General features: G+C 43.0%; 1 protein-coding gene and 1 long non-coding RNA gene across 3 annotated transcripts in view; both read left to right on the top strand.

Moving 5' to 3' along the window:
• Window positions 1-469: 469 nt before the first annotated feature.
• The window catches only part of MTX2 (metaxin 2), a 47,870-nt gene continuing 25,873 nt past the window's right edge, over window positions 470-22,466 (top strand). Inside the window, exons 1-3 of one of the 2 annotated variants that reach the window (XM_083714462.1) lie at window positions 470-738; window positions 16,821-16,868; window positions 17,918-17,964. In XM_083714462.1, the coding sequence (XP_083570588.1) occupies window positions 699-738; window positions 16,821-16,868; window positions 17,918-17,964 (135 nt within the window). In that variant the 5' untranslated portion in view covers window positions 470-698. The remainder of the gene's footprint in view (window positions 739-16,820; window positions 16,869-17,917; window positions 17,965-22,466) is intronic. The other variant, XM_083714463.1, reaches the window with a different exon arrangement.
• LOC310839585 lies at window positions 20,774-22,348 on the top strand. The gene is made up of 2 exons (XR_014561543.1): window positions 20,774-21,109; window positions 21,498-22,348. It is a non-coding gene; the product is annotated as an uncharacterized lncRNA (long non-coding RNA).

Below are 22,466 nucleotides of genomic sequence, written 5' to 3'. Positions count from 1 at the left end.
CATCTCGTGGCACCTTAGCAACTAAAAAAAAAAAAAGACGTAAGATTTCATGGTCTTCATAGAATCATAAAATTGTAGAGTTGGAACGGGCTCCAAGGGTCATCTAGTCCAACCCCCTGCAATGCAGGAATCAATTCAGATGTATGAATTGTTCTCAGCTGAGCAAATACTTGAATTCAAATTCATGAGCAAATACTTGGAACAGCTGAACAAATACTTGAGCGTACAGGGAAAACAGTGGGGATGTATTGTTATTATTATTATTATTCCTAGGTTTTACTCTCAGCCTTGGCTTCCAGAAATAATAGCTAATCATCATCATCCCGGTGTTTCAGGCAGGTTTTGCGGGCAGAGGGGGCTCAGGCGCGGTGGCACAGAGGGAGCATTGCGCTTTACTGCTAAAGCGCCTGAAGTCTCCCCAGGCAGCCGTGCGCGCTCTTGCCTCTCTCCCTCTCCCTTTCTCCAGGGCACCGACGCCGTCAGCCGGGCGAAGGGGTGGAGCAGGCCCCGGATGCACTTCCCTCGCAGGGTTGTCGGCGCAGCCGCAGTGCTCCGGTGGGTGCCCTTAACCTTGCGCGGTTTGCGGCGCGGCCCGAGGATCCGGCGCACGGTGTGTGCGCGCGCGAGAAAGAGAGGAGAAACAGAAGGCGACGCTCGCGGGGGAGCTGCGCCCGCCCGCCCGCCTCCCGCGTGGAAGCATGTCTCTGGTGGCGGAAGCTTTCGTTACGCAGATAGCAGGTGAGGAGGGGAAGAAACGGCCGTAGCGGGGGCCGGAGTGGAGCTGCAGGGGCCGTGGAGCAGCGCCCGGGCAAAATTGATTTTGAGCACGGATAGAGAGAGGTGCGTTGCGCGCGCCCTTCCAAAAAGGCGCTTTGACCTGGGGGGAGTGGCTGGGCTGTGAAAGGCAAAGTGGACCCCCTGTTTTTCTTGGGGTGTTGTTTGCTCCCACCTGGTCGGGCTACTTTGAGGGATATTGCTTGAAAACCTGCCTGCCTCTCTAAAAAAATAAATAAAGCAACCGTAGGGACTCCATAGGAAATCTAATAGGCCTTAAGAACTATTTTGAGTTCTCATGGTTTGGTTGCCATAGCATCAGCAGGAGCCTCTGCTTTGGCTACTTTGTGGATACAGTGGTGCCTCGCAAGACGAAATTAATTCGTTCCGCAAGTCTTTTCGTCTTGCGAGTTTTTCGTCTTGCGAAGCACGGTTTCCCATAGGAATGCATTAAAAATCAATTAATTCGTTCCTATGGAAACCGCCTTCAGACCAGGTCCGGGGACAGTCTGTCCCCCGACCTCTTCTGAAGGCCGGTGGGGGGCGAAAGTCTTTGCTCCCCCCCCGCCTGCCTTCCCGGGACAGCGGAGACTTCTCCGCTGTCCCGGGGCGGTCTTAAAATGCTGGCGGGCGGCAGCGAAGCCTTCACTGCCGTCCCCCAGCATTTTAAAAGCCCCTGGGACAGCGGAGACTTCCCGGGGCGATTTTAAAATGCTGGCGGGCAGCAGCGCTGCCGCCCGCCAGCATTTTAAGATCACCCCAGACAGCGGAGAAGTCCTCCGCTGTCCCGGGGTTTTTAAAATGCTGGTGGGCGGCAGCGAAGGCTTCGCGGGCAGCAGCGCTGCCGCCCGCCAGCATTTTAAAATCGCCCCGGGAGCGCTCTCCCGGAAGGCAGGCAGGGGGGCGAAAGTCTTTGCTCCCCCCCCCCGCCGCCTGCCTTCAAAAGCCATCCAGGATAGCGGGAAGCGCTTCCCTGCTATCCCGGACTGCTTTTAAAATGCTGGCGGTGGGGAGCAAAACCTTTCGGCCCCCGCCGGCCTTCCTGGACCTCTTCTGAAGGCCGGAGGGGGGGAAAGGCTTTGCTCCCCACCGCTAGCATTTAAAAGAGGTCCCCGGAGATTTCCCTATGGGCTTTCTTCTTGCGAAGCAAGCCCATAGGGAAATTCGTTTTGCGAAGCGCCTCCAAAACGGAAAACCCTTTCGTCTAGCGGGTTTTTCGTCTTGCGAGGCCTTCGTCTTGCGGGGCACCACTGTATTCCCTGGAGTAAAGTCATATCTGGAGTCCCAGTTTGTGGCTAGGGTCTCCTCTCACAGTGCTGGATTTACATACAGTATAAGCTAAACAAGCTATAGCTTAGGGCCCCACTCTCTTGGGGGCCCAAATTTTTTTTAAAGGAAAAAAACAACAACTGGGTGTACATTTCCAAAATATAATTAAAAACAAAATAAAACCTACATACAGCAACAGTGTTTTGTGTTGTGTAGGCTCCTATGATGTAAGTAATGGGCCCTGCCTGCTAGCCTGCTCCCTAAAATATCACTGCTTTGCTCATTTCTATATATAGGGTGCCTACATTCTGCATGGACTGGTTGCATTGGCAACATGTGCAAATGATTTTAGATACCTGTTAGGTCCATAAAATACCATATAGCATATATTCAACACAAAAAAGCAGTGACAATTTGTTGTTGACAAAGGGCAGCCGGATATAGAAAGAGCCCCATTACCTTCAGTAGCTTAGGGACTCATCAAACCTAAATCCGGCCCTGCCTGTGGCTTCTGGAACTAGGAGTGCTAAGACCCAGTTTAGGCTGATTTGCCAGGTGTGGGATAGCCTGGCCACAGTGACCTCATGTCTGGACTACATAGTGTGCTGTATGTGGTATTGCCCTTGAAGACAATCTGGAGGCTGCAGCTAGTGTGGAATGTGACTGATAGGTTGATGAGCTCTGGCAGCCCGGCGGGGCCATCTGAAAGCCCTGCACTTTTTGCCAGTGAGCTATTGGGCCCAATTCAGTACTGGAATAAGGTAAAGGTAAAGGGACCCCTGACCATTAGGTCCAGTCATGGCCGACTCTGGGGTTGTGGCGCTCATTTCGCTTTATTGGCTGAGGGAGCTGGCGTACAGCTTCTGGGTCATGTGGCCAGCATGACTAAGCCGCTTCTGGTGAACCAGAGCAGCGCACGGAAACGGCGTTTACCTTCCCACTGGAGCAGAACCTATTTTTCTACTTGCATTTTGACATGCTTTCGTGCTGCTAGGTTGGCAGGAGCAGGGACTGAGCAATGGGACCTCACCCTGTTGCGGGGATTCGAACCACAGCGCCACCTGCGTCCCTGGAATACAATGCCCTAAATGACTTAGGGCCCAAGTACCTAAAAATAACGCCTTTCCCCTCTTGAACTACGATCGGCAAGTGAGATCTTGCTAGTGCTGTTGCCACTTTTATCAGCATCTGACAGAGCCTTTTCAGGGGTAGCTTCCTGTTTGTGAAATGCCCTCCCTGGTAAGGTACATCAGCCTCCTTCGTTTCCGGCTTTCAAGAGGAATCTAAAAAACGTTTCTTGTTTACCCACGTGTTTGGTGGCTGAAAGGCACTGTTCTTGGCAACCTTGAAATCACTGGTTGATAAAGTGTTTTTAAAATGCTTTTAATAATGTTTTTGGTCTTGGTATGTTTTCTGCCCTGGGCTTCTTTGGGAGGAAGGGTGGAATATATTGTAAGTTGAATGAACGAATCCAAAAAGCTGGAACAAATGGCCTGCCGAAAACTTTTTTATTGCACCAGGCCTACACAGGCAATTAAGAAAGCATATTACCGTACCACAATGGTTAACTGATGTCTGTTTTTAACTTTTTTATATACTTTTCATTGTATGTTTTAATTATTTTTTCTTGTAAATCTAACAAAGGGAAATTTTGCCAGGCCAAACCTGTCCTCCAAGCTAACTAGCAAATACTGCTCCAGCAGCTGATGATTTAGGGTTTATGTCCTGATCTTCTGTAATATGTACCCAGAGCAACTATAAAAAAAGAATATTCATGAATAAAAAATTTTATATGTGAATTTATGTACATAGCCAGATATTATTGTTTTGATAATGTTACACTTAAATCCAGTTTCTTTATTTTTTATTTTTTGTAAAAAAAAGAACCTAGCCAGAAATTACACCAAGGATATGTTATCCAAATCTCAGTTAATCATCAAGTATGTTGTGCTCTTGAATCTGGATATAATTCACAACTTTTTTCATTTGAACTGTCTAAATCCTTCACCAAGTGTTCGTCAGTAGAGACATCATAGTTGACTACAGCATGTTGCTTGTTCACACTATGTGACTGCTGCATCAGCTCACAGCCACATTTGCCAACAAAAATAATCCCTTGTGGCAGCCTATGACAGGTGTCTCTACCTCTCACCCAAAACCAGGATGTTAATCTCATTTTCTGCTTAGTTGATAAATCCTCGCAAGGCTCTGTCATTCATATTGTGCACAGTGAGGATGTGAAGAGGAGCAAGTCCCATTGAGTTCAGTGGGACTTTACTCCCAGGTGTAAGATTGCAGTTTGCTGTTTGGAAAATAAGGCTTCTTTACTTCCCTGAATTTGTGAAGAACATTATTTTGGGGTGTGTTGATATACTTCCATAGGATTACAGTTTTTAAAGAGGTATCCACACACGACTAGTTCACACATAACATGTGTGCATGATTTGTTACCATGTGAATATCTGGCAAAATATATGAGACATCTCCTTTGAAAAGTGCTGAAGGAGCATCTCCACCCCCATCGTTCAGCCTGGATACTGAGATCCAGCTGCAAGACGTGAAGCTACAAAGAACCAGGCAGAGGGCCATCCGCTCTGTGGAATGCCCTCCCATCAGATGTCAAGGAAATAAACATCTGACTTTTAGAAGACATCTGAAGCAGCCCTGTTTGATGTTTTATCGTGTTTTTAATATTCTGTTGGGGAAACCTAGCCATATGGGTGGGGCATAAATAATAATAATAATAATAATAATAATAATAATAATAATAATAATGGATTATCACAACTTTCTTTTTAACCTAGGATTGCTAATTTAACCTAGGATTGCTAATAAGTGTGAGCCAGTTTACTGGTTGTTAACAGGGCTGGCCAACTCATGAGGCAAGTCGAGGGGACCGCCTCAGGTAGCAGGAACCACAACAACAGCAGATCCCAATGTATATTTTTATTCTGCCCTTGTTCCTGATCTAGATTGTCACTCAGCCCTTCTTCCCTGGTGGGGCTGGTTGTGCCATTTTGTGGTTTGCCTCAGGTGCAAAAATGTCTTGGGCTGGCTCTGGTTTTTAATACATTCATAATCAGCCAATAGTTCCCTGGATTAATAAGACTCATTAAATACTAGCAATCATGTACCTGGCTTTGCTCAATAATTTTAAGAATCCAAAAGTTGAGGACAGTTTTGAAGGTTCAGTCCACCATCTTAATTCAAAATGGCATCCAACTGTATCATCCAACTGTTACAAAACTAACCAAACTACCTATTTAAGTATTTATCCATGTATTTCACAGGGAATCAACTACTGTATATGTTTTAGCAAGTTGTTTTATTGTATGCAGTTGGAGACCCAAGCTCAAGGAGCAGGAGTTATTCTAAACTCCTGCTCCTTGAGCTTGGGTCTCCAACTGCATACAATAAAACAACTTGCTAAAACATATACAGTAGTTGATTCCCTGTGAAATACATGGATAAATACTTAAATAGGTAGTTTGGTTAGTTTTGTAATTTACAATGTAGTGCAGTGATGTGAAGGGAACTTAGTTGGCCCACTCAGGCCTCAGAGGTTGGCCAACCAGGCTGCTTTGGGTGATTGCATATATGATAGCAGTCCACGGGAAAGTTATTGCCACTGTTCAGGAAATTGCCTTACCTTAGAATAAGTGACTATTTCTGTTAAATGTTTGTAAATTCTTTTCTTGTAGGGTACTCAGCACAATGCAAGGCAGTTGCTTTGCTTAGAAGCTGATAAATGTTTTGGATACTTTGGAAATATCAGCAAAATAATAATCCTTTTGCTGTTGATACCTACTGTTAGAAGATTAAAATGGATCCCACCAAATCTTCCGGAAGACCATCTCCTGGATTGTTACATAAATCTGCAAAATCCTGTTGCACTGCAAGGACATGTTCATCATATGGCCCGTCATAATCTAGTGTTTCAGAAGTGAGTGGAATGAAAAATATAAGAGCCAATCTGTAATATTGGTTATAGATACAGTGGTTCAAACTTTTGCTGAGCCATAAGGCTCTCTGGATGGCCTTAGATAAGTCCCTTTTTCTTTGCTTGACCTTCCTCCAAAGGTGTGTCAGGATCATAGAATTGTACAGTTGGAAGTGACCACGAGGGTTGTTTAGTCTAGCTCCCTGCAATGCAGGAACATTTCCCCCAACGTGGGGCTCAAACCCACAACCCTTAAACTGAGAGTCTCATGCTCTGCTGACTGAGCTGTCCTGGCGTAAGGTCTATTGTTGTGAGAATATAATGGGGATGGATGAGAAGAACCTTGTATATATCACACTGTGCTCCTTTGAAGGAAAGGCAGGATACAAATGTAATAAAAGAATTGGATATCCAGTACTCCTTCATATATACTGCATTGAACATCTGAAGGCAGCCCTGTTTAGGGAAGTTTTTAATATTTGATGAATTATTGTATTTTAATCTTTTGTTGGAAGCCACCCAGAGTGGCTGGGGAAACCCAGCCAGATGGGTGGGGTATAAATTATTGTTATTATTATTTATTATTATTATTATTATTATTATTATTATTATTATTATTTTATTTTATTTTATTATTTATTATTACAATAGTTGAAGTTCATGTATTCATCACTCTAACCCAATGGGGCTTTAGTGTTCACACAGATGTCATTCAGGAATAGAAATAAATGAGAATCTGAATAAGTACCTCTTAAAAGGATAATGGATTTATTTTCTGTTTCTCTGTTTTCTGTAATACCAGGTCCCTTATTTTGTATGCATGGTGGTGCAGTCATAATTGAGAAAGTTTTTATATCGGTAATAAAAATGAAATTTGATTGGCTAGTAATAGAAGGTCCTGTTCGTGAAAACAATCACTTTGTCATGCAGTTCCAATTAACTGAAACTGCTGTGGTGATATAGCAGCTATAAAACATTGATCTTCACTGCATGTGCATTAAAACTGCTCTAGGGTGATTATATTATATTTTAATTTTTTGAAATGTATTTAGGAGATTTTTCTTGGCCCAACATTGGGTCATGACTTCTGTCTGGATGTTGACTCCCCGCCCCCCCCCCTTCTTTAATGGCCTTCATCGTCTCTGGAGAAAGTGTATACAGTCTCTCCCGGTCTTAATAGCTTTGCTTTTCATACTTGTTCATCTGGACTCCTTTAAAAGCACAGAGAATGTTAGTTTTCTAAAACATTGCCCCCTCCACTTGGGAAGTTGCGTTTGTTTGAACATGCTGAGCAGAGTCTGTTGCTCTAATGCACTAATGATTAAATATAAAATGATGACCAAATCATTTATGAAGCGATAAGAGGCTTTTTGCGACTATGTTGACTGGGTAATGAAGAAATCATTTGCTTGCGTTTCTTTCTGCAAAATCTTACGGGTTTTAGCTGCGGATCAGCACAACACTGCTTTCTCACACCAGGGAAGCAACGTATTTTCCTCTGTAATGTTATAAATGGTAATCATATGCCTTTATTTCAAACTGGTTGTCACGCAAGGCAGTGCCGTGTTCTGTTTTGTGGAGACGTCTAGTGTAACCTGTTCTCCCATAGACACGTGACGATTTATAGAGATTAATCGTATATGTATCACTCTCAGGATAAGAAAATGAATTTCCCATGCCACTTGGAAAGTGAACATCTTGGTTTTCAGATGATATCAGACCTTAATCTTTCTTAAAGCGGCAACTTTGCTGAAATATCAGCTCGATAGTGTTAGGCCAGGAAAAAAACTGTTGCAGATGTGATAGATTAGTTGATGCAAAGAAGAGAGAATTTTCCTAAGCTCTCATTCGCTCTTTGTAAATGAAAAAGAAAATGAGGGGATTTTCTTTTCTGTGGTTGCTGCAGTGGGTGGGGAAGAGGGACATATTTATTTACCAAAGTTGAGAGATTTCCTTTCTAATCTTATACTGTGAGAAATGACTTAAAATGAAAACAAAAGCCAGACATTCACTGCATGCTGGCTGATCCCTTATATTTGCCAGACGTTCACCTTCCGAGCATCACAGAGTTGTTTAAAAATAAATCTCTTCCATGTAATTTTGATGTATGAGGTTGAACCCTGATTGCACTCATAATAAATATGTAGAATGCCACACAAAGTGCTTTTGTAGACAAAAAGCTACCTCTCTCCAATAAGGCCTCAAGTAACAAAGCAGACAGGATAACAAATGTGCCTATGTTAAACTAAAAAAACACAGTATTAAATTGACATGTTGTACAATGTCTGCGACCAAAGTGTTGAGAAAATTTGGATATAAAAGGCAATCCCTCAAATACACAGATATGTTGGAAACCTTTTCATTTAACAAGTTATGTAAGCTGCATTTCCAACGTTTCTAATTTATATAACTTCTCCAAGGCTGAAATGGGTTTTCATTGATAAACCAATTCTTCAGATTCAGTAAAGGCAGCCTACCTTGAACAAATCTTTGGCAAGTGTCTGTCACAAACCATACTCAAAATTTGAGAGTACCTCTGTGATATACGCTGCAGTACATACCCATCATTTGGTGGAGGTTTGCCATTCACTGTCTATTAACAGTCTATTAACTGTACAATCCTATACATGCCTAAAAGGTAAAGGGACCCCTGACCATTAGGTCCAGTCGTGACCGACTCTGGGGTTGCGGCGCTCATCTCGCTTTATTGGCCGAGGGAGCCAGCATACAGCGTCCGGGTCATGTGGCCAGCATGACTAAGCCGCTTCTGGCGAACCAGAGCAGCGCGCGGAAACGCCGTTTACCTTTCTGCTGGAGTGGTACCTATTTATCTACTTGCACTTTGAGGTTCTTTCGAACTGCTAGGTTGGCAGGAGCAGGGAGTGAGCAACGGGAGCTCACCCCGTCACGGGGACTCGAACCGCCGACCTTCTGATTGGCAAGTCCTAGGCTCTGTGGTTTAACCCACAGCGCTACCCATGTCCCTATACATGCCTACACAGAACTAAATCCTATGGAGTTTAGTGGGGCTTCCTCTCTTGAACTTTTGTAGGATTGTAACCCAAATAGGGCTGAGTAATATCTGGTTTTCCACATCATGATATATCACCAGCTAAACATTGTGATATACCAATATATCACACTGTCTGAAATAAGTATGGAACTATGTAGAGCTGAACATAAGGATGGAGCTATGTAGAGGCACTGGCTGGCTTCACAGTTTTTCCTGCATTGTGATTTTTGCATAGCGCGCACACACACACAAACACATATATGTTGCCAGGTCAAAAATGAGAAACTGATATCACTATATAGACTTCAAATTGGTTTTGAGTGATATATAGGCCAACCCTAACATGTGTCATGATTCATGATGTGTTACCAGGTTAAAAATTATGAAATCAGTATCACAATATGGGCTTCAAACTGGTTTTGTGTGGTATATTATATATCGCCCAACCCAAAACCCGAGTTGCAGAATGATCAACAGCACAGCATAGGAAACCAAGTAGAATTGCAAGCCGGATTATAGCCTATAGAGCCAGGTATCCTCCCTATATCTGTCCAAGAGAGCAACTGGCAGTATGAAGAGCACATCTTGAGCTGCATACTGGGCCATAATATCAGATACCTGACAGCAGCAAATAAGCAAGTACAGTCATACCTTGGATCCTGAACGCCTTGGTACTTGGACATTTTGGCTCCTGAACGCCGCAAACCTGGAAGTGAGTGTTCTGGTTTGCGAACGTTCTTTGGAACCCAAACGTCCGATGGGGCTTCCGCGGCTTCTGATTGGCTGCAGGAGCTTCCTGCAGCCAATCAGAAGCCGTGCTTTGGTTTCCGACTATTTTGGAAGTGGAACGGACTTCCGAGGTACGACTGTACTCTGCTTTGGAATTATGTTATCAGACGTATATTAACAAACTGGCACTTGGGTTTATGAGGAGAGGGAAAGAGCAAAGAAAACAAACTCATGCGAGCCAGTGGAATACTCTTAAGAATAATTGAACACTTATCTTGTCGAGTAGGCGACCAAGTTGTTACCCGTTGTTTTTTTTAAAAGGCCATGTGTTGGATTCAGAATTCACTCCTGTCAGTGAGAGCACCCCCAAGGGCAGTTGCATTCAGAGGATGCCCCTGCTAGTGGGATGGGAGGTTATTTTTTGCTAGTTTTTCCCTACCCCTGCAGCCCCCAGGGCCATAGAGGGTTGAGTGACTTTCAGGCCTTTGGTGGCACTGGGGGTTGTAGGTGGAGGGGGAACCTGCAAAAGTCGCATTGCCTCTGTCTGCCAGCTTGATCCCTCACCTGTTTCAAAAGCCTTCCCATTCTATCTGCAGAAGGTGAACTCTGGATCCTGTGCCATGTTTTTTCTTGTACAGTGGTACCTCAGGTTACAGACGCTTCAGGTAACAGACACTTCAGGTTACAGACTCCGCTAACCCAGAAATAGTACCTCGGGTTAAGAACTTTGCTTCAGGATGAGAACAGAAATTGTGTGGCGGCGGCAGCAGCGGGTGGCCCCATTAGCTAAAGTGGTACCTCAGGTTAAGAACAGTTTCAGGTTAAGAACGGACCTCCGGGACGAATTAAGTACTTAACCCGAGGTACCACTATACCATGATCCCAGTTGAGTTTTCGGCATGGGGTTGCATCCAGAGAACTGAGCAGGAGGGAAATTTCTGTTGCTTCCGTTTGCAAATTCTTGCACGAGAGGAACACTCTAATAGATAGGTTCTGTATTATGCTCTGCAAGCAGAATAGCATTTTGGGATTTTGTTGAGTGAAAAATGTAAAAAAAAAATCGTTTGTGAAAGATGTACTTCCATGAGCTTAAGTTCTCCTTTCTTATGTGGGAAGCTGCCTTTGACTCCAAACTATGGATTTTAACTAGAATTTGTCATTGGGCTAGCAACTGATTTACTGTGCTATTCTCGGTAATTACTCAGAAGTAAAGTTCAGTGGCACTTACTCTCTCTAAGTTTGTATAGGATTGCAGCCTCAGTTAGGGCGAGGAAAGATGATAGATGTGTTCACCTACTAATGAACCCAGGAATATTTTTCATTTTCAAAATAAAGTGTATGTGTGGGGGAGGGGTTTGCTACATTTTTAAGAGCCTTTGAATCTCCATCTCAATGAACTTGTTTTCTTGACCCTTTCTGGCGAAAGGTCTGAGTACATCTTGAAATTGATCGTGCCTTCATATAGGTATTTACGTTGGATGACGATGATGAGGCAGCTAATTCATAAAGGGATGTATTTGTGCATTCTTTATTGATCACTCCTAATGGATGAGAGTTCTTTTTAACTGTTGTTCCAAACTGACTGCAGGCTTATTGAAGTAATAAAGGCTAGTTTAAAATTATCAGCATTTTCATGTGCCTGTGAGGCAGTAGAAGTATGGTTTAAAATTAACTTTTCTATTTTTAAAGGATAGCAAACAGGTGTTAGATTTGCCTATACATCTTTCTAGGAAACCGGTTATTTTTGAAAAAAATCTCCTGCGGAATCCATAGCCTTCCAGATGTTGTTGGACTCCAACCTCCAGCATTGTTAATTATTATTATTATTATTATTATTATTATTATTATTAATTATTATCATCATCATTTATTTCTTTATTTCATAAAATTTACACACTGTTGGACTGAAAAACCCTCACAGTTGTTGCAGATATTGCAATCTCTAATGGCCACAGGTGACATCAGTTGTGGTCTAGGAACATCTGGAGATGTTCCACAGGTTCCACATCCCTGCCAATGTAAGTCCTACTGGTACACGTTCCTCCTGCTGACACAGCATAACCCCTGCTCAGTTGGGTTGTGAAAGTTATGCTGGGCGATCCCTGGCTGAGCCAGGATGAAGATGTATTGTTGGTGTGGTCCAGGCTCACTGAGGACAGCCCAATATCCGTCCATTCCAAACTTACTCATCCTGACTGATTTTGGGTATGGATTGTGCTGTAAGTCTTCCTAGCTGATGCTGAGCTTCACAAGCGTATTGGCAAGGCAGCTACAGCAATGGCTTGCCTCGTCGAAAGGGTATGGGCGAACGTGATGCCAACGATCAATACCAAGACCAAGGTTTACCAGGCTTGTGCGTTGAGCACGTTGCCCTAAGTGAGTTGTGGGCAACTTACAACTGCCAGGAGCAATGCCTCAATGCCTTCCACATGCACTGTGTCTGGATGATTTGGGGCATCATATGGCAGGACAAAGAGGTGCTTTCCCAAGCCCACATCCCCACATGTTTGCACTCCTGTCTCAGCGATGTCCACGCTGGCTCGGTCATGTCCGCAGAATGGAAGATGGCAGGTTCCCCAAGGATGTGCTCTATGGGGAGTTGCCTTCAGGCACCAGGCCTTTTGGCAGACCAACCCGGCACTATGTCTGCAAATGAGACATGGAGGCTGGCAACATCAGCCCTGCCATGTGGGAATTCCTTGCAGACAACTGCAATGCCTCGAGACAGACAATCTAAGTTGCGTTCCCATAGCAGTGACCAGAGGAGGAATGACTGGTGGGAGGAGTGCAGAGAGAAGAAATGGCAAGTTGCATCTGCAGCAGCACAACCAGATGCCTTCATCTCCCCCATCTGCAACAAAACATGTCTCCCCTATATTGGTCTCTACAGCCACAGCAGGTGCTGTAACTCTCCAAAGGTTTGATTTCACCCCCAAGCGTGCACTCCTCCATTGTCTCCCGAGACAGATGGATGCCAACCCAGACTTCCTAGCTGTGGAGAAAGATCACACAGATCAGTCCATAAAGTTCTCCTCTCTCCTGTGAATAAGGCATTGATATATTTTACTAGCAAACGATTTCTTTTCTCTTAAGTCTTAACTTCTACTAGCTAGGATGGCCAGAGGTCAAACTTTCATGTGCTGCAAAGCAGGCAACCTGTACGGGCAAAATAGCAAGAATATTGTGCTTGCATCAGGTATGCATGTTTGGGAAAAATAGACATGTTTTTGTGTTGGAAACAGGAAAAGGAAGGACCCTGGTGAAATGCTGCAAAGCTTACAGGGGTGCTGAGGTGTCTCTGTGGAGATCTACGTTCAATCTTTACATTTGCGAATAAAACCAAATACTACAAAATGCTCTAAGTCTCCAGGCTTCCAAAGGAATCCATATCCAAGCCAGCGCTACTCCTGAAGCTTCTCATTGCTTGGAGCAATGAGCATCATTGCAAGTCATTCTTGACGCTTCCCCCTTCAAACTAAAACCAGTTTTCATTTCTTGAGTCATCAGCCATGTGCTTGGCTTTCACCCCTCCCTTCCCCTGGCATTAGTGTGATTTAGGCGAGATGGGCAAATAACAGCTAAAGACCGAAAGAATCTAGTTGCTGAAGGATAAACTTGGTTTGACTTCATTATTAGACAAATGATAAGTTTGTGTGGACTTATTATAACATTAATCAACCTGATGGATTGGAAATATGACAGAACTGAAGCAGCGTGTAATATTAGTGCCTATTATTCTACAAATTATGCCTTCACCTATTGTTCGCAAGGCAAGAGTCATGCTGTATATTAAAAAATGTTGTGTGCACATTTCCCCCTCTCTTGTTAAGATACCTCCCACCTCTTCACAGTTCTCATTGTTTTTCTTGCTCTTGCTAATTTGGAGGCTATTGCCTTAAATCCAAAGATCAGAAAAAGCATGAGTAATACTGGTGAGCTGTCCTTCGTTTAAAATGAATTGATTGCTTTTATTTGGGTTTATAGCCAACCCCCCATTCCAAAAGCTCAGAATGGGCAACAAAAGCAACCCCCTCCCAGAAGAAAAATAATAATGGAATCCGCTGAAGTTTCTCTATGCTTCTTCTGTTTAATCCTGACCCTTAGCGGCTACTTTAAAAATTGGTCATGAAAATCTTCTGAATGCATTAATACTTCCATCAGCTTTATGGACTGGCAACTCAGTTATGCTATCTATTTGTATGGGTGGAATCTAGAGTGGTCCTTCCATAGACAAGAGAAGTCCTTCAGTTCATGGTGAAAACAGGGATCCTGTAGAGGCTTCCCAAGGAAGGGGGAAGGAAAAGATTTCAGTTGATTTTCCCTTCCATGACTCCTATGCTGTTCAGAAGGATCCCCCAACCTCTCTTCTTTCAAGGGACACAGGAATTGTTTATATTATTATTAACTGTACTTATTAAAAACAAGCTTCTAAAACTAATTTTTCCTGTTCAGTACTCCGTAGAAATCTTTATACAATACATTTGTGTTGCCTTTCTCATCTCCAGAATTTATTTCTCCAGGGTGCGAGCTTTGGTGTTAAAGTAATAAATGTTGTAACGAAAGAAAGTTTCGCTATAACACTTGGATATGATTAGTTTTTTTTCCAGGCGCATAGAGTTACAGATGTGTGTGAATTTATTTAATATTAAAGGTCAGGTTGCATTTGTGATACTAGATGCTTTACGGTCCCGTCCAACTTTTCTGAAAAGACAGGTTAGTATATTGCAAAAAGTGGAAGGGGCAAATAATTATACACTAGAGTGGTTTTGTTAGTATTCTGGTTTCTGGATCATGTAGAGAGTAATGTTTCCGACTGCAGCAAAAGCATTAGTTGTGGTGATTAAGTTGAGCCAATCATTTAAAGTTTATTTTATATATGAAAATGATTTGTATCCTGTGTATCCAGCCAAGTGGTATCTAAAGCAGCTAAATTGAACAGTATCTTAATTTTTACTCATAGACAACACATTTGAATGCGGATTAGTTCAGTGTGCAATTCTGGCATTCAGGCTACCATGCCTTTTAACCACACACTGCAAAGTGTACGGCGGCTGGCAGTGTTAGCATATCGGTACTGCTGATCAGTTGTTCAGTGATATGCATTCCTATGGTGCATGATGAATTGGTGAGACGCAAATTCTCAAGAGTAAAGACAATTTATACTTCCTTGTTTCCCCTTTTAATATAGCATAGCGAAGAAATGTTGTACGTAACTGCTTTTCACGGTGGGTTCTAAAAAGACATCTTTCCCAGCTCCCACAGTTTTCATTGGTTAAGTCATTTCAACATAATTTTATCTTTATGTTGCCTTTCTGCACACACACAAACAAACAATAAACAATCAAATGTGCTAAAAGTGGCTTACCAGAAAAAGAACAGCAAGACATCTCAAAATCAACAATCGGAGGAGCAATTTCATCATAACAGGAATAATGAGACAGCAGCTTAATAGCAAATATATCAACAGTATACATTACACATCTTGGCAACAGCAGAAACAAGGGAGCTTGATAGTTTTAGTTTGGTCCTGTAAACGCACCTCCTGTGATGTTCCTCCCACATATGTTTCATGTGAATCTTATCTTTATGAATGGCTCCATATGTGTTTAGCTTCCCAGACAACTTTTTAAAGTAAAGCTGGTTTAAAACAAAACAACAAAGCAAAGCACACAGACCAAACTTTTCTTCCACTCCCAAATTCTCAGTTCTTCTTCAAACATTATTCTCCTGCTGCTTCACTTGAAAGGCGAGAGCTTGTTAAGAATATTTTGGCTCCTTCTTCAGAAGGCGTACTCCCTTGCGCATGAGTGCATCTTCCTTCAGCATATTCTTCCATTTCCTTAATGCTTGATGGTGTTTCATTCAAAACTTAAGTGTGTATTTTGACGCTTCCTCCCCCCCTTCCTCCTTTTCTCAACCATGTCAATATCAATTTGATTAACTCTTCTAAAACATGTCATCTTCGCCAGTAACCTGTTTGCCATTTTATCTAGGCTTCATCTTTATATTATCTGGGTTTTAATTTTGCAGCGCTAGTTTGCCAGGCCTTTCCCACTTCATTGAGGTCGAAACTGAATTTGGCATAAATGCATCTAACTTTTGCAGGGTTGTTGTTGTTTTTAAATGCAAATGGCGTCAGCTGAGTGGGGAGCTGGTAACTGACAGGGTCAGAGAAGGGTGGAATCTTAACCATTTTGTCCTCCTGGCATATTGGACTCAATCCCTCTTCTGAAGCTGTTTGCAGAAAGGAGAATAAAGGGGTTAGGGCAATTGGATGTAGATGGGCTTACCTGTAGTGGGAGGGTAGAGAAGCTCATGACCACATGTTGTTGTGATTGGTAGGTATTTTGTGCTTTTGCCATTTTATATTGTTTTGATTGATTTATTGTGTTTAACATACTTGTAACAGTCAGTATCCAGCTAAACAGATCCACTACTGGATCTGCTTGTGAAAGGATTTCTGCTTGTGAAAGGCTACTTTCCCTCTCCTCTTCCCTGCTCCCCATCTTTCCAAATCTGCTCTGGATGATTGGGGGAAATCCCCAAAAGTGATTGAGGATAGGGAGAAGAAGTTCCGTGGTGCAGATTGAAACCCTTGTACTAACAGATCTGTTTAGCTGGATACTACCCATTGTATCTTTCTTCTTTTGTTCACCGCTTTGGGGTCCTTGGGCCCCAAAGTGGTATATAAATATATTATAACAGTAACGTACTCTAATGGTTTGGCAGATGTGCGATTTGATGTGTGTCATATAATAGGCATGTTATGGTACTTATATTGGTAAATGTTTATTAAGGTGCAGATCTTGACGCCTTGCCTGTCTAGGACAGGGTTTCCCAGACTTGGGTCTCCTGCTGATTTTTTGGACTACAACACCCATCATCCCTCGCTATCAGAACCAGTGGTCAGGGATGATGGGAATTGTAGTCTCAAAATGTCTAGAGGGCCGAGGTTGAGGAAGCCTGATCTAAACAGAGAGGGTTCTGGTGTTTTTTTTTTTTGTTTTTTTTTTAAATAATAAAACCCCTATCACTAATGCTCATTTTGGCTTCTTTAAATTCTGAATGAATCCAATTTTCTTTCTCCTTCTGCAGCTGCAGAACCTTGGCCTCAGAATGCAGCGTTGTATCAGCCGCTGAAAGGTGAGTACTTTATTTTTTGCACTTAACCGGGGGGGGGGGGCTTCATTAAATATGCAGCGATGTAATTAACTGGAGCCTGGCGGGTGCGAAGGGGTGGGTGGGTAAGTGGGGAGAAAGAACCTTGTTAAAACGAGCATCCTTTGTGGTGGTCGTCCGGCCATAGGTTTTTGCTAAACTTGTACCTGCCAATATAAGCCAGCTATTCATGGCCTTATAAGGTCCTTGGTTTATTATTGACTCATTATATTGGCTGCTGTAGGCAGTGTAAAATGATGTGGTTTGCAGGCCCAATTGGCAGATTTACTGCGCCAATAGCTGAGGCAGCAGATTTTTGAAGTCTTGTGGTAAAGTGGGCTCCCGGTAAAAAGGAACTGTTAAAATGTATAGGCTAGGATGGTTCAGGCTCCCTTTAGCAGCTCTTCATATATCATCAGATCACATTATGGCCCCCATTTGGGGCTCAGCAGCCTGCTACAGTTGTCAGAAGACTGCAAAGTAATGAAGACTAATAGGTAGCAGCCCTAGTCTTCTAAGCATGGGATTTTTATTGCTGTGTACTTGTCATCTTTCTTTTGTGTGACAGACCTAGACACAGTGCGCAATATTAACTGCAAGCTGGTATATATATATATATATTTCTGTATGCTTTACTTTTTAGCAAGAGGAATTATGAAGTTGTTTGTTTTTATTTCTATTAGGAAATGAATAATTGCCCGTTTATTTTATTTTTTAAAAAGAAAAAGCCCAAGGCATGCGCACACACAAGAACTTACACACACACACACACACACATGCATATTGGTTAGGGATTTTAACTGTTGGGACCATACGATAAATTGGAGGGCAGAGCTAAAGGAAATATTTCTGAGACCACAGGCTTCCTAAAGCTACATTAATGTAATGGGGCATGTGATTCGTGTTAAATCAGTTTGTCTCCTTATGTTTGTACACCATTTATTTTTGCACCCCCAAATGATCTGCAATTATCCATTGGGGAAGGAGTCATTATTTCCAATAATTGTCCTGCACTTTATTTATTTATTTTACAGAGGAACAAGTTTTGCTTTCTGATAATGCTGCTTGTCTTGCTGTTCAGGTAAAGGCATCGTTCTACTTTCCTACTTGGCACGTGTTTAATGTATCCGAGAACAACTGGCCCCATCCACTGAACATTTCATTAATGCATGCCCTACTGAAATGAAAAGGGACTTTTGCACCATTGTGTTGTATTGTGTTCCCGTTGGATGTTCACGGGCAATGCTCTTTTCTCTCTGGAGGCAGAGCAAAAATGTGAAGCGAAATATTTTTTCGCACTTCAGCTGTGTCTAGACAACGTGGTAAGCCACAAACCAGGGCTTACTGTGAAAGAGTAGCATGCCAATACATGCTTCCGAATTGTTCCCACCGTGATTGTGTTAGCATGAGTAGGAATAACAAACCACGAGCCTTGGCGTTCCGTGAGGTCCGAACCAGCCCTTGTGGTTTGTTTCTCTCCAAGCGTGCTGTGACCCGGAAGCCAAGAACAAACCTTGGATTCAGATTGCGGTTTCTTTGAAAAGAAATGTCACTATCGCTGTGCATCACATTAAGTCCTGGCTAATGGTTTGCTGCTTCCTCTTGCATTAGGGGAGGAACGCACTGATGGATGTTTGGGTAGCATGAACTCAGATGCCATTCTGTCATGGCAAGCCATGGTTTATGGCTCGCCACGGCATCCAAACAGGACCGCTGTCCCCACCTTAGGCGTTGTCAGTGACATTTGGGCCAATCATCCATGACAAGATGTACTTTTTGACAGAGGAGCAGCAGGACACAAGGTAGTAAAGGTAAAGGGGACCCCTGACCATTAGGTCCAGTCGTGGTCGACTCTGGGGTTGCGGCGCTCATCTCGCTTTATTGGCCGAGGGAGCCAGCGTACAGCTTCCAGGTCATGTGGCCAGCATGACTAAGCCGCTTCTGGTGAAACCAGAGCAGCACATGGAAACGCCGTTTACCTTCCCGCCGGAGCGGTACCTATTTATCTACTTGCACTTTGACGTGCTTTCGAACTGCTAGGTTGGCAGGAGCAGGGACCGAGCAACGGGTGCTTACCCCGTCGCAGGGATTTGAACCGCCGACCTTCTGATCAGCAAGTCCTAGGCTCTGTGGTTTAACCCACAGTGCCACCCGCGTCCCAGGACACAAGGTAGCAAGCGGCAATATTGTCGCTAACACAGGACGAGCTCATGTATTTTATCCAGAACCATGCGAGTACAGCATTAGATGTCTTGCAATCTGCACTGACTCAATGCAGGGCCTTAAGTGTAGCTGCCCCTCATAGACTCATAGAATTGTAGTGTTGGAAGGGACCCCAAGGATCATCTAGCCCAGGGTTTAGCAATCTTTTTCAGCCGTGGGTCAGTCCACCGTCCCTCAGACCATGTGGTAGGCCGGACTATATTTTTGGGGGGGAAATGACCAAATTCCTATGCCCCACAAATAACCCAGAGATGCATTTTAAATAAAAGGACACGTTCTACTCATGTAAAAACACGCTGATTCCCGGACCGTCCGCAGGCAGGATTGAGAAGGCGATTGGTCTGCATCCAGCCCACAGGCCTTAGGTTCCCTACCCCTGATCTAGTCCAGGCATCTACAATGCAGGAATCTTTCGCCCAACCTTGTTCTGTGGAACATTTCTGCCAAAATACAACAGGCACCCACTAACCCCAGCCTTCCTAGCTGGATGAATAGGTCTCTGCTATGAGTGCCTGTTTACTACTGTATTGGTGTGTGTTTTTTTAAAATCTGCTGCTATTTTGCGTATAGTTTTAAACTATTTTTAGCTGTTTTTATTGCCCTCTGTCCATTGCCTTGGGATGTGTGTGCAAGGAGATAAATGGACAATAATATATCCATATACAGTGGTACCTCGGGTTAAGTACTTAATTCGTTCCAGAAGTCCATACTTAACGTGAAACTGTTCTTAACTTGAAGCACCACTGTAGCTAATGGGGCCTCTCACTGCTGCCATGCTGCTGGAGCATGATTTCTGTTCTCATCCTGAAGCAAAGTTCTTAACCCGAGGTATTATTTCTGGGTTAGCGAAGTCTGTAACCTGAAGCGTTTGTAACCTGAAGTGTATGTAACCCGAGGTACCACTGTACACACACCCCTTCCATATCTGTAGGCTTCCCACAGATGTCATTTGGATATTTATCCTCTGCTATATTTTATAGCTGACCCCCCCCCCCAAGTTCATGCTTTTGCAGTCAGAGGAGTATTTGTATACAAAATTAAACCTTTATACTCTGTAAAAGTTTATATGCAAGAACTAGCAGCCTCTGGTGCCTTATTCAGAATTAAAATTGGGTAGGATGCCCAGTTTTTCCATAAGCATTTGCTGAAGAAGTGGTTTCGATTAGCATTACATGCAAACTGAGCCAAAGTTGAAGTGAAAAAGGATATTTTATGTGCCATTGAGGGTAGATACAAACTTAATACTACTTGGAATTGTACTACAGTTGTACCTTGGTTGTCGAACGCCTTGCGACTCAAACGTTTTGGCTCCCGAATGCCGCAAATGCGGAAGTGAGTGTTTGCGAACGTTCCTTGGAACCCGAATGTCCAATGCGGCTTTTGCAGCTTTCACGGCTTCCAATTGGTTGCAGGAGCTTCAATCAATTGGCCACAGCCAATCGGAAGCCTCGCCTTGGCTTCCAAACATTTTGGAAGTTGAACGGACTTCCATTTGACTTCTGAGGTACCACTGTACTTGGAATTTGAAACGGGTTTCTCAGAAGACAAACAGATGTGAACCACCCTGAGACCTCTGTGTATAGGGTGGTATATAAATTCAGTAAATAATAATAATAGTAATGTCTTCAGAGCTGAACAGCGCTGTTAAAAAGGTATTTCGTTTTCTCTTTTCTCGTTTATAAATGGGGGGGGGGAGGGAACAGTGACATAACTGTTTGCAGTGTTGAAAAAACAAAGTTCATAATTGTTTTGAAATGTTTCCATGTTCTGTATTAAAATGACACTCTTAAAACGTAAGCAAACTACGTGAAATGTAAAAAAGACCAAAAACCGAGGGTGATAGCCAGTCTTAGTTATACTCAAGAGTAGACTTCATGAAGTCAATGGACTTGAAAGTCTATTGATTTTAAAAGGTCCACTCACTGGACATTGATCTAGGACAAGTAAATAAGAACTAAGTGAGATTTACAGCACAATCCTATACATGACTACTCAGAAGTACCGTATTTTTTGCCCTATAGGGCGCACTGGCCCATAGGACGCACCTCGTTTTTTTGGGGGGAAATGAATAAAAAAAAATATATTTCCCACCCCAGCCCCCAGAACAGGCTGCTATCTGCAAGCCTTGTGAGCCCGGCGGCAACTCCCCCCGGGCGCCCAAGGCTTGTGGACACCTGCGCGAAGCACGGGGCATCCTCCGGAGGGCGCCCCGTGCTTCGGGCTGCAGGCTGCTACCCGCAAGCCTTGTGAGCCCGTGGGAACTCCCGCCGGGCTTGCAAGGCTTGTAGATAGCTTCCTGAAGCCTGCATTCGCCCTATAGGACGCACACACATCTCCCCTTCATTTTTGGAGGGGAAAAAGTGCGTCCTATAGGGCGAAAAATGCGGTAAGTCCCACAGAGGCAGGAATCCTAGGCACATATATGACCTATTGTGTCTGAATGAGAGTTACTTCTGAGTAAACATGTACAGGATTGCGCTTATCAGAAGGCATACAAAGATGTAAAGGTTTATTAAAAGTAATACATAATAATAAAGCCCAAAATGTAAAAAGTCACATTCAGAGAAATGTTTGAAAAAAGCAAGAAATTTACATGTTAGTAAAACTATGCTGCAACCTTTTTAAAAAGTGTTTTTCAACTTTTAATTCAAAAAGGGATGTTAGATGGGGGAAATGAATAAAGTACATAAATAATACTAATTTTGATGGGTGACACTGATCGCAAGCACCCCCAGTTATGGGGCACAATTGTAGCTAATAATATTGATTTCCACTAATGTGGAAAGCGCTGTTGTTTTGATAAGCAAATATTAGTGTAATATATAATCGTTTTAGCTAATCCTTGGATAAAGAAGTAGATTACACCATTAAAAGTTTTAAACCCTATATTATAGTTTTTGGAATACACGTGTGTATATAAAGCAAGTGTTAATAATTACCTTCATCAGCATAATAATCTTTTTAAAACAAGGTCCCCCCCCCCCCGAAGGATCATATTGTTTGATTATTTCCATTTTGTTGTTCTACACATGTCACTTAGATGATAAATTAACCATAATATATTAAAAGAACTTCTTTATCTTCAATATTCTTTGGTCTGACAGCTGATAGTAGCCATGACTATAAATATGATTTCAACAGATATCTGATTTCAAACTTTATGGAACAATTTTCTTTGATGTAAGGGGATGGTATCTGTTTTAAGAATCTGTATTAAGAATACACTGCTGATTCCTTTTTTTTTTTTAAGCATACTTATTTTTTCTAAATAATAATATTGCTCCAATCTGTTAAGGTTAGTTTACTAGCTATTTTTAAGCAATGACTAATGAAAATATCCGTCTGGTTATCTCTTTCTGA

The sequence above is a fragment of the Podarcis gaigeae genome, assembly GCF_964106915.1.
Source record: "Podarcis gaigeae genome assembly, chromosome: 1".
Classification (NCBI taxonomy): domain Eukaryota; kingdom Metazoa; phylum Chordata; class Lepidosauria; order Squamata; family Lacertidae; genus Podarcis; species Podarcis gaigeae.
The sequence above is the reverse complement of the archived record's forward strand: the minus strand, read 5'-3'. Positions and strand labels throughout refer to the sequence as shown.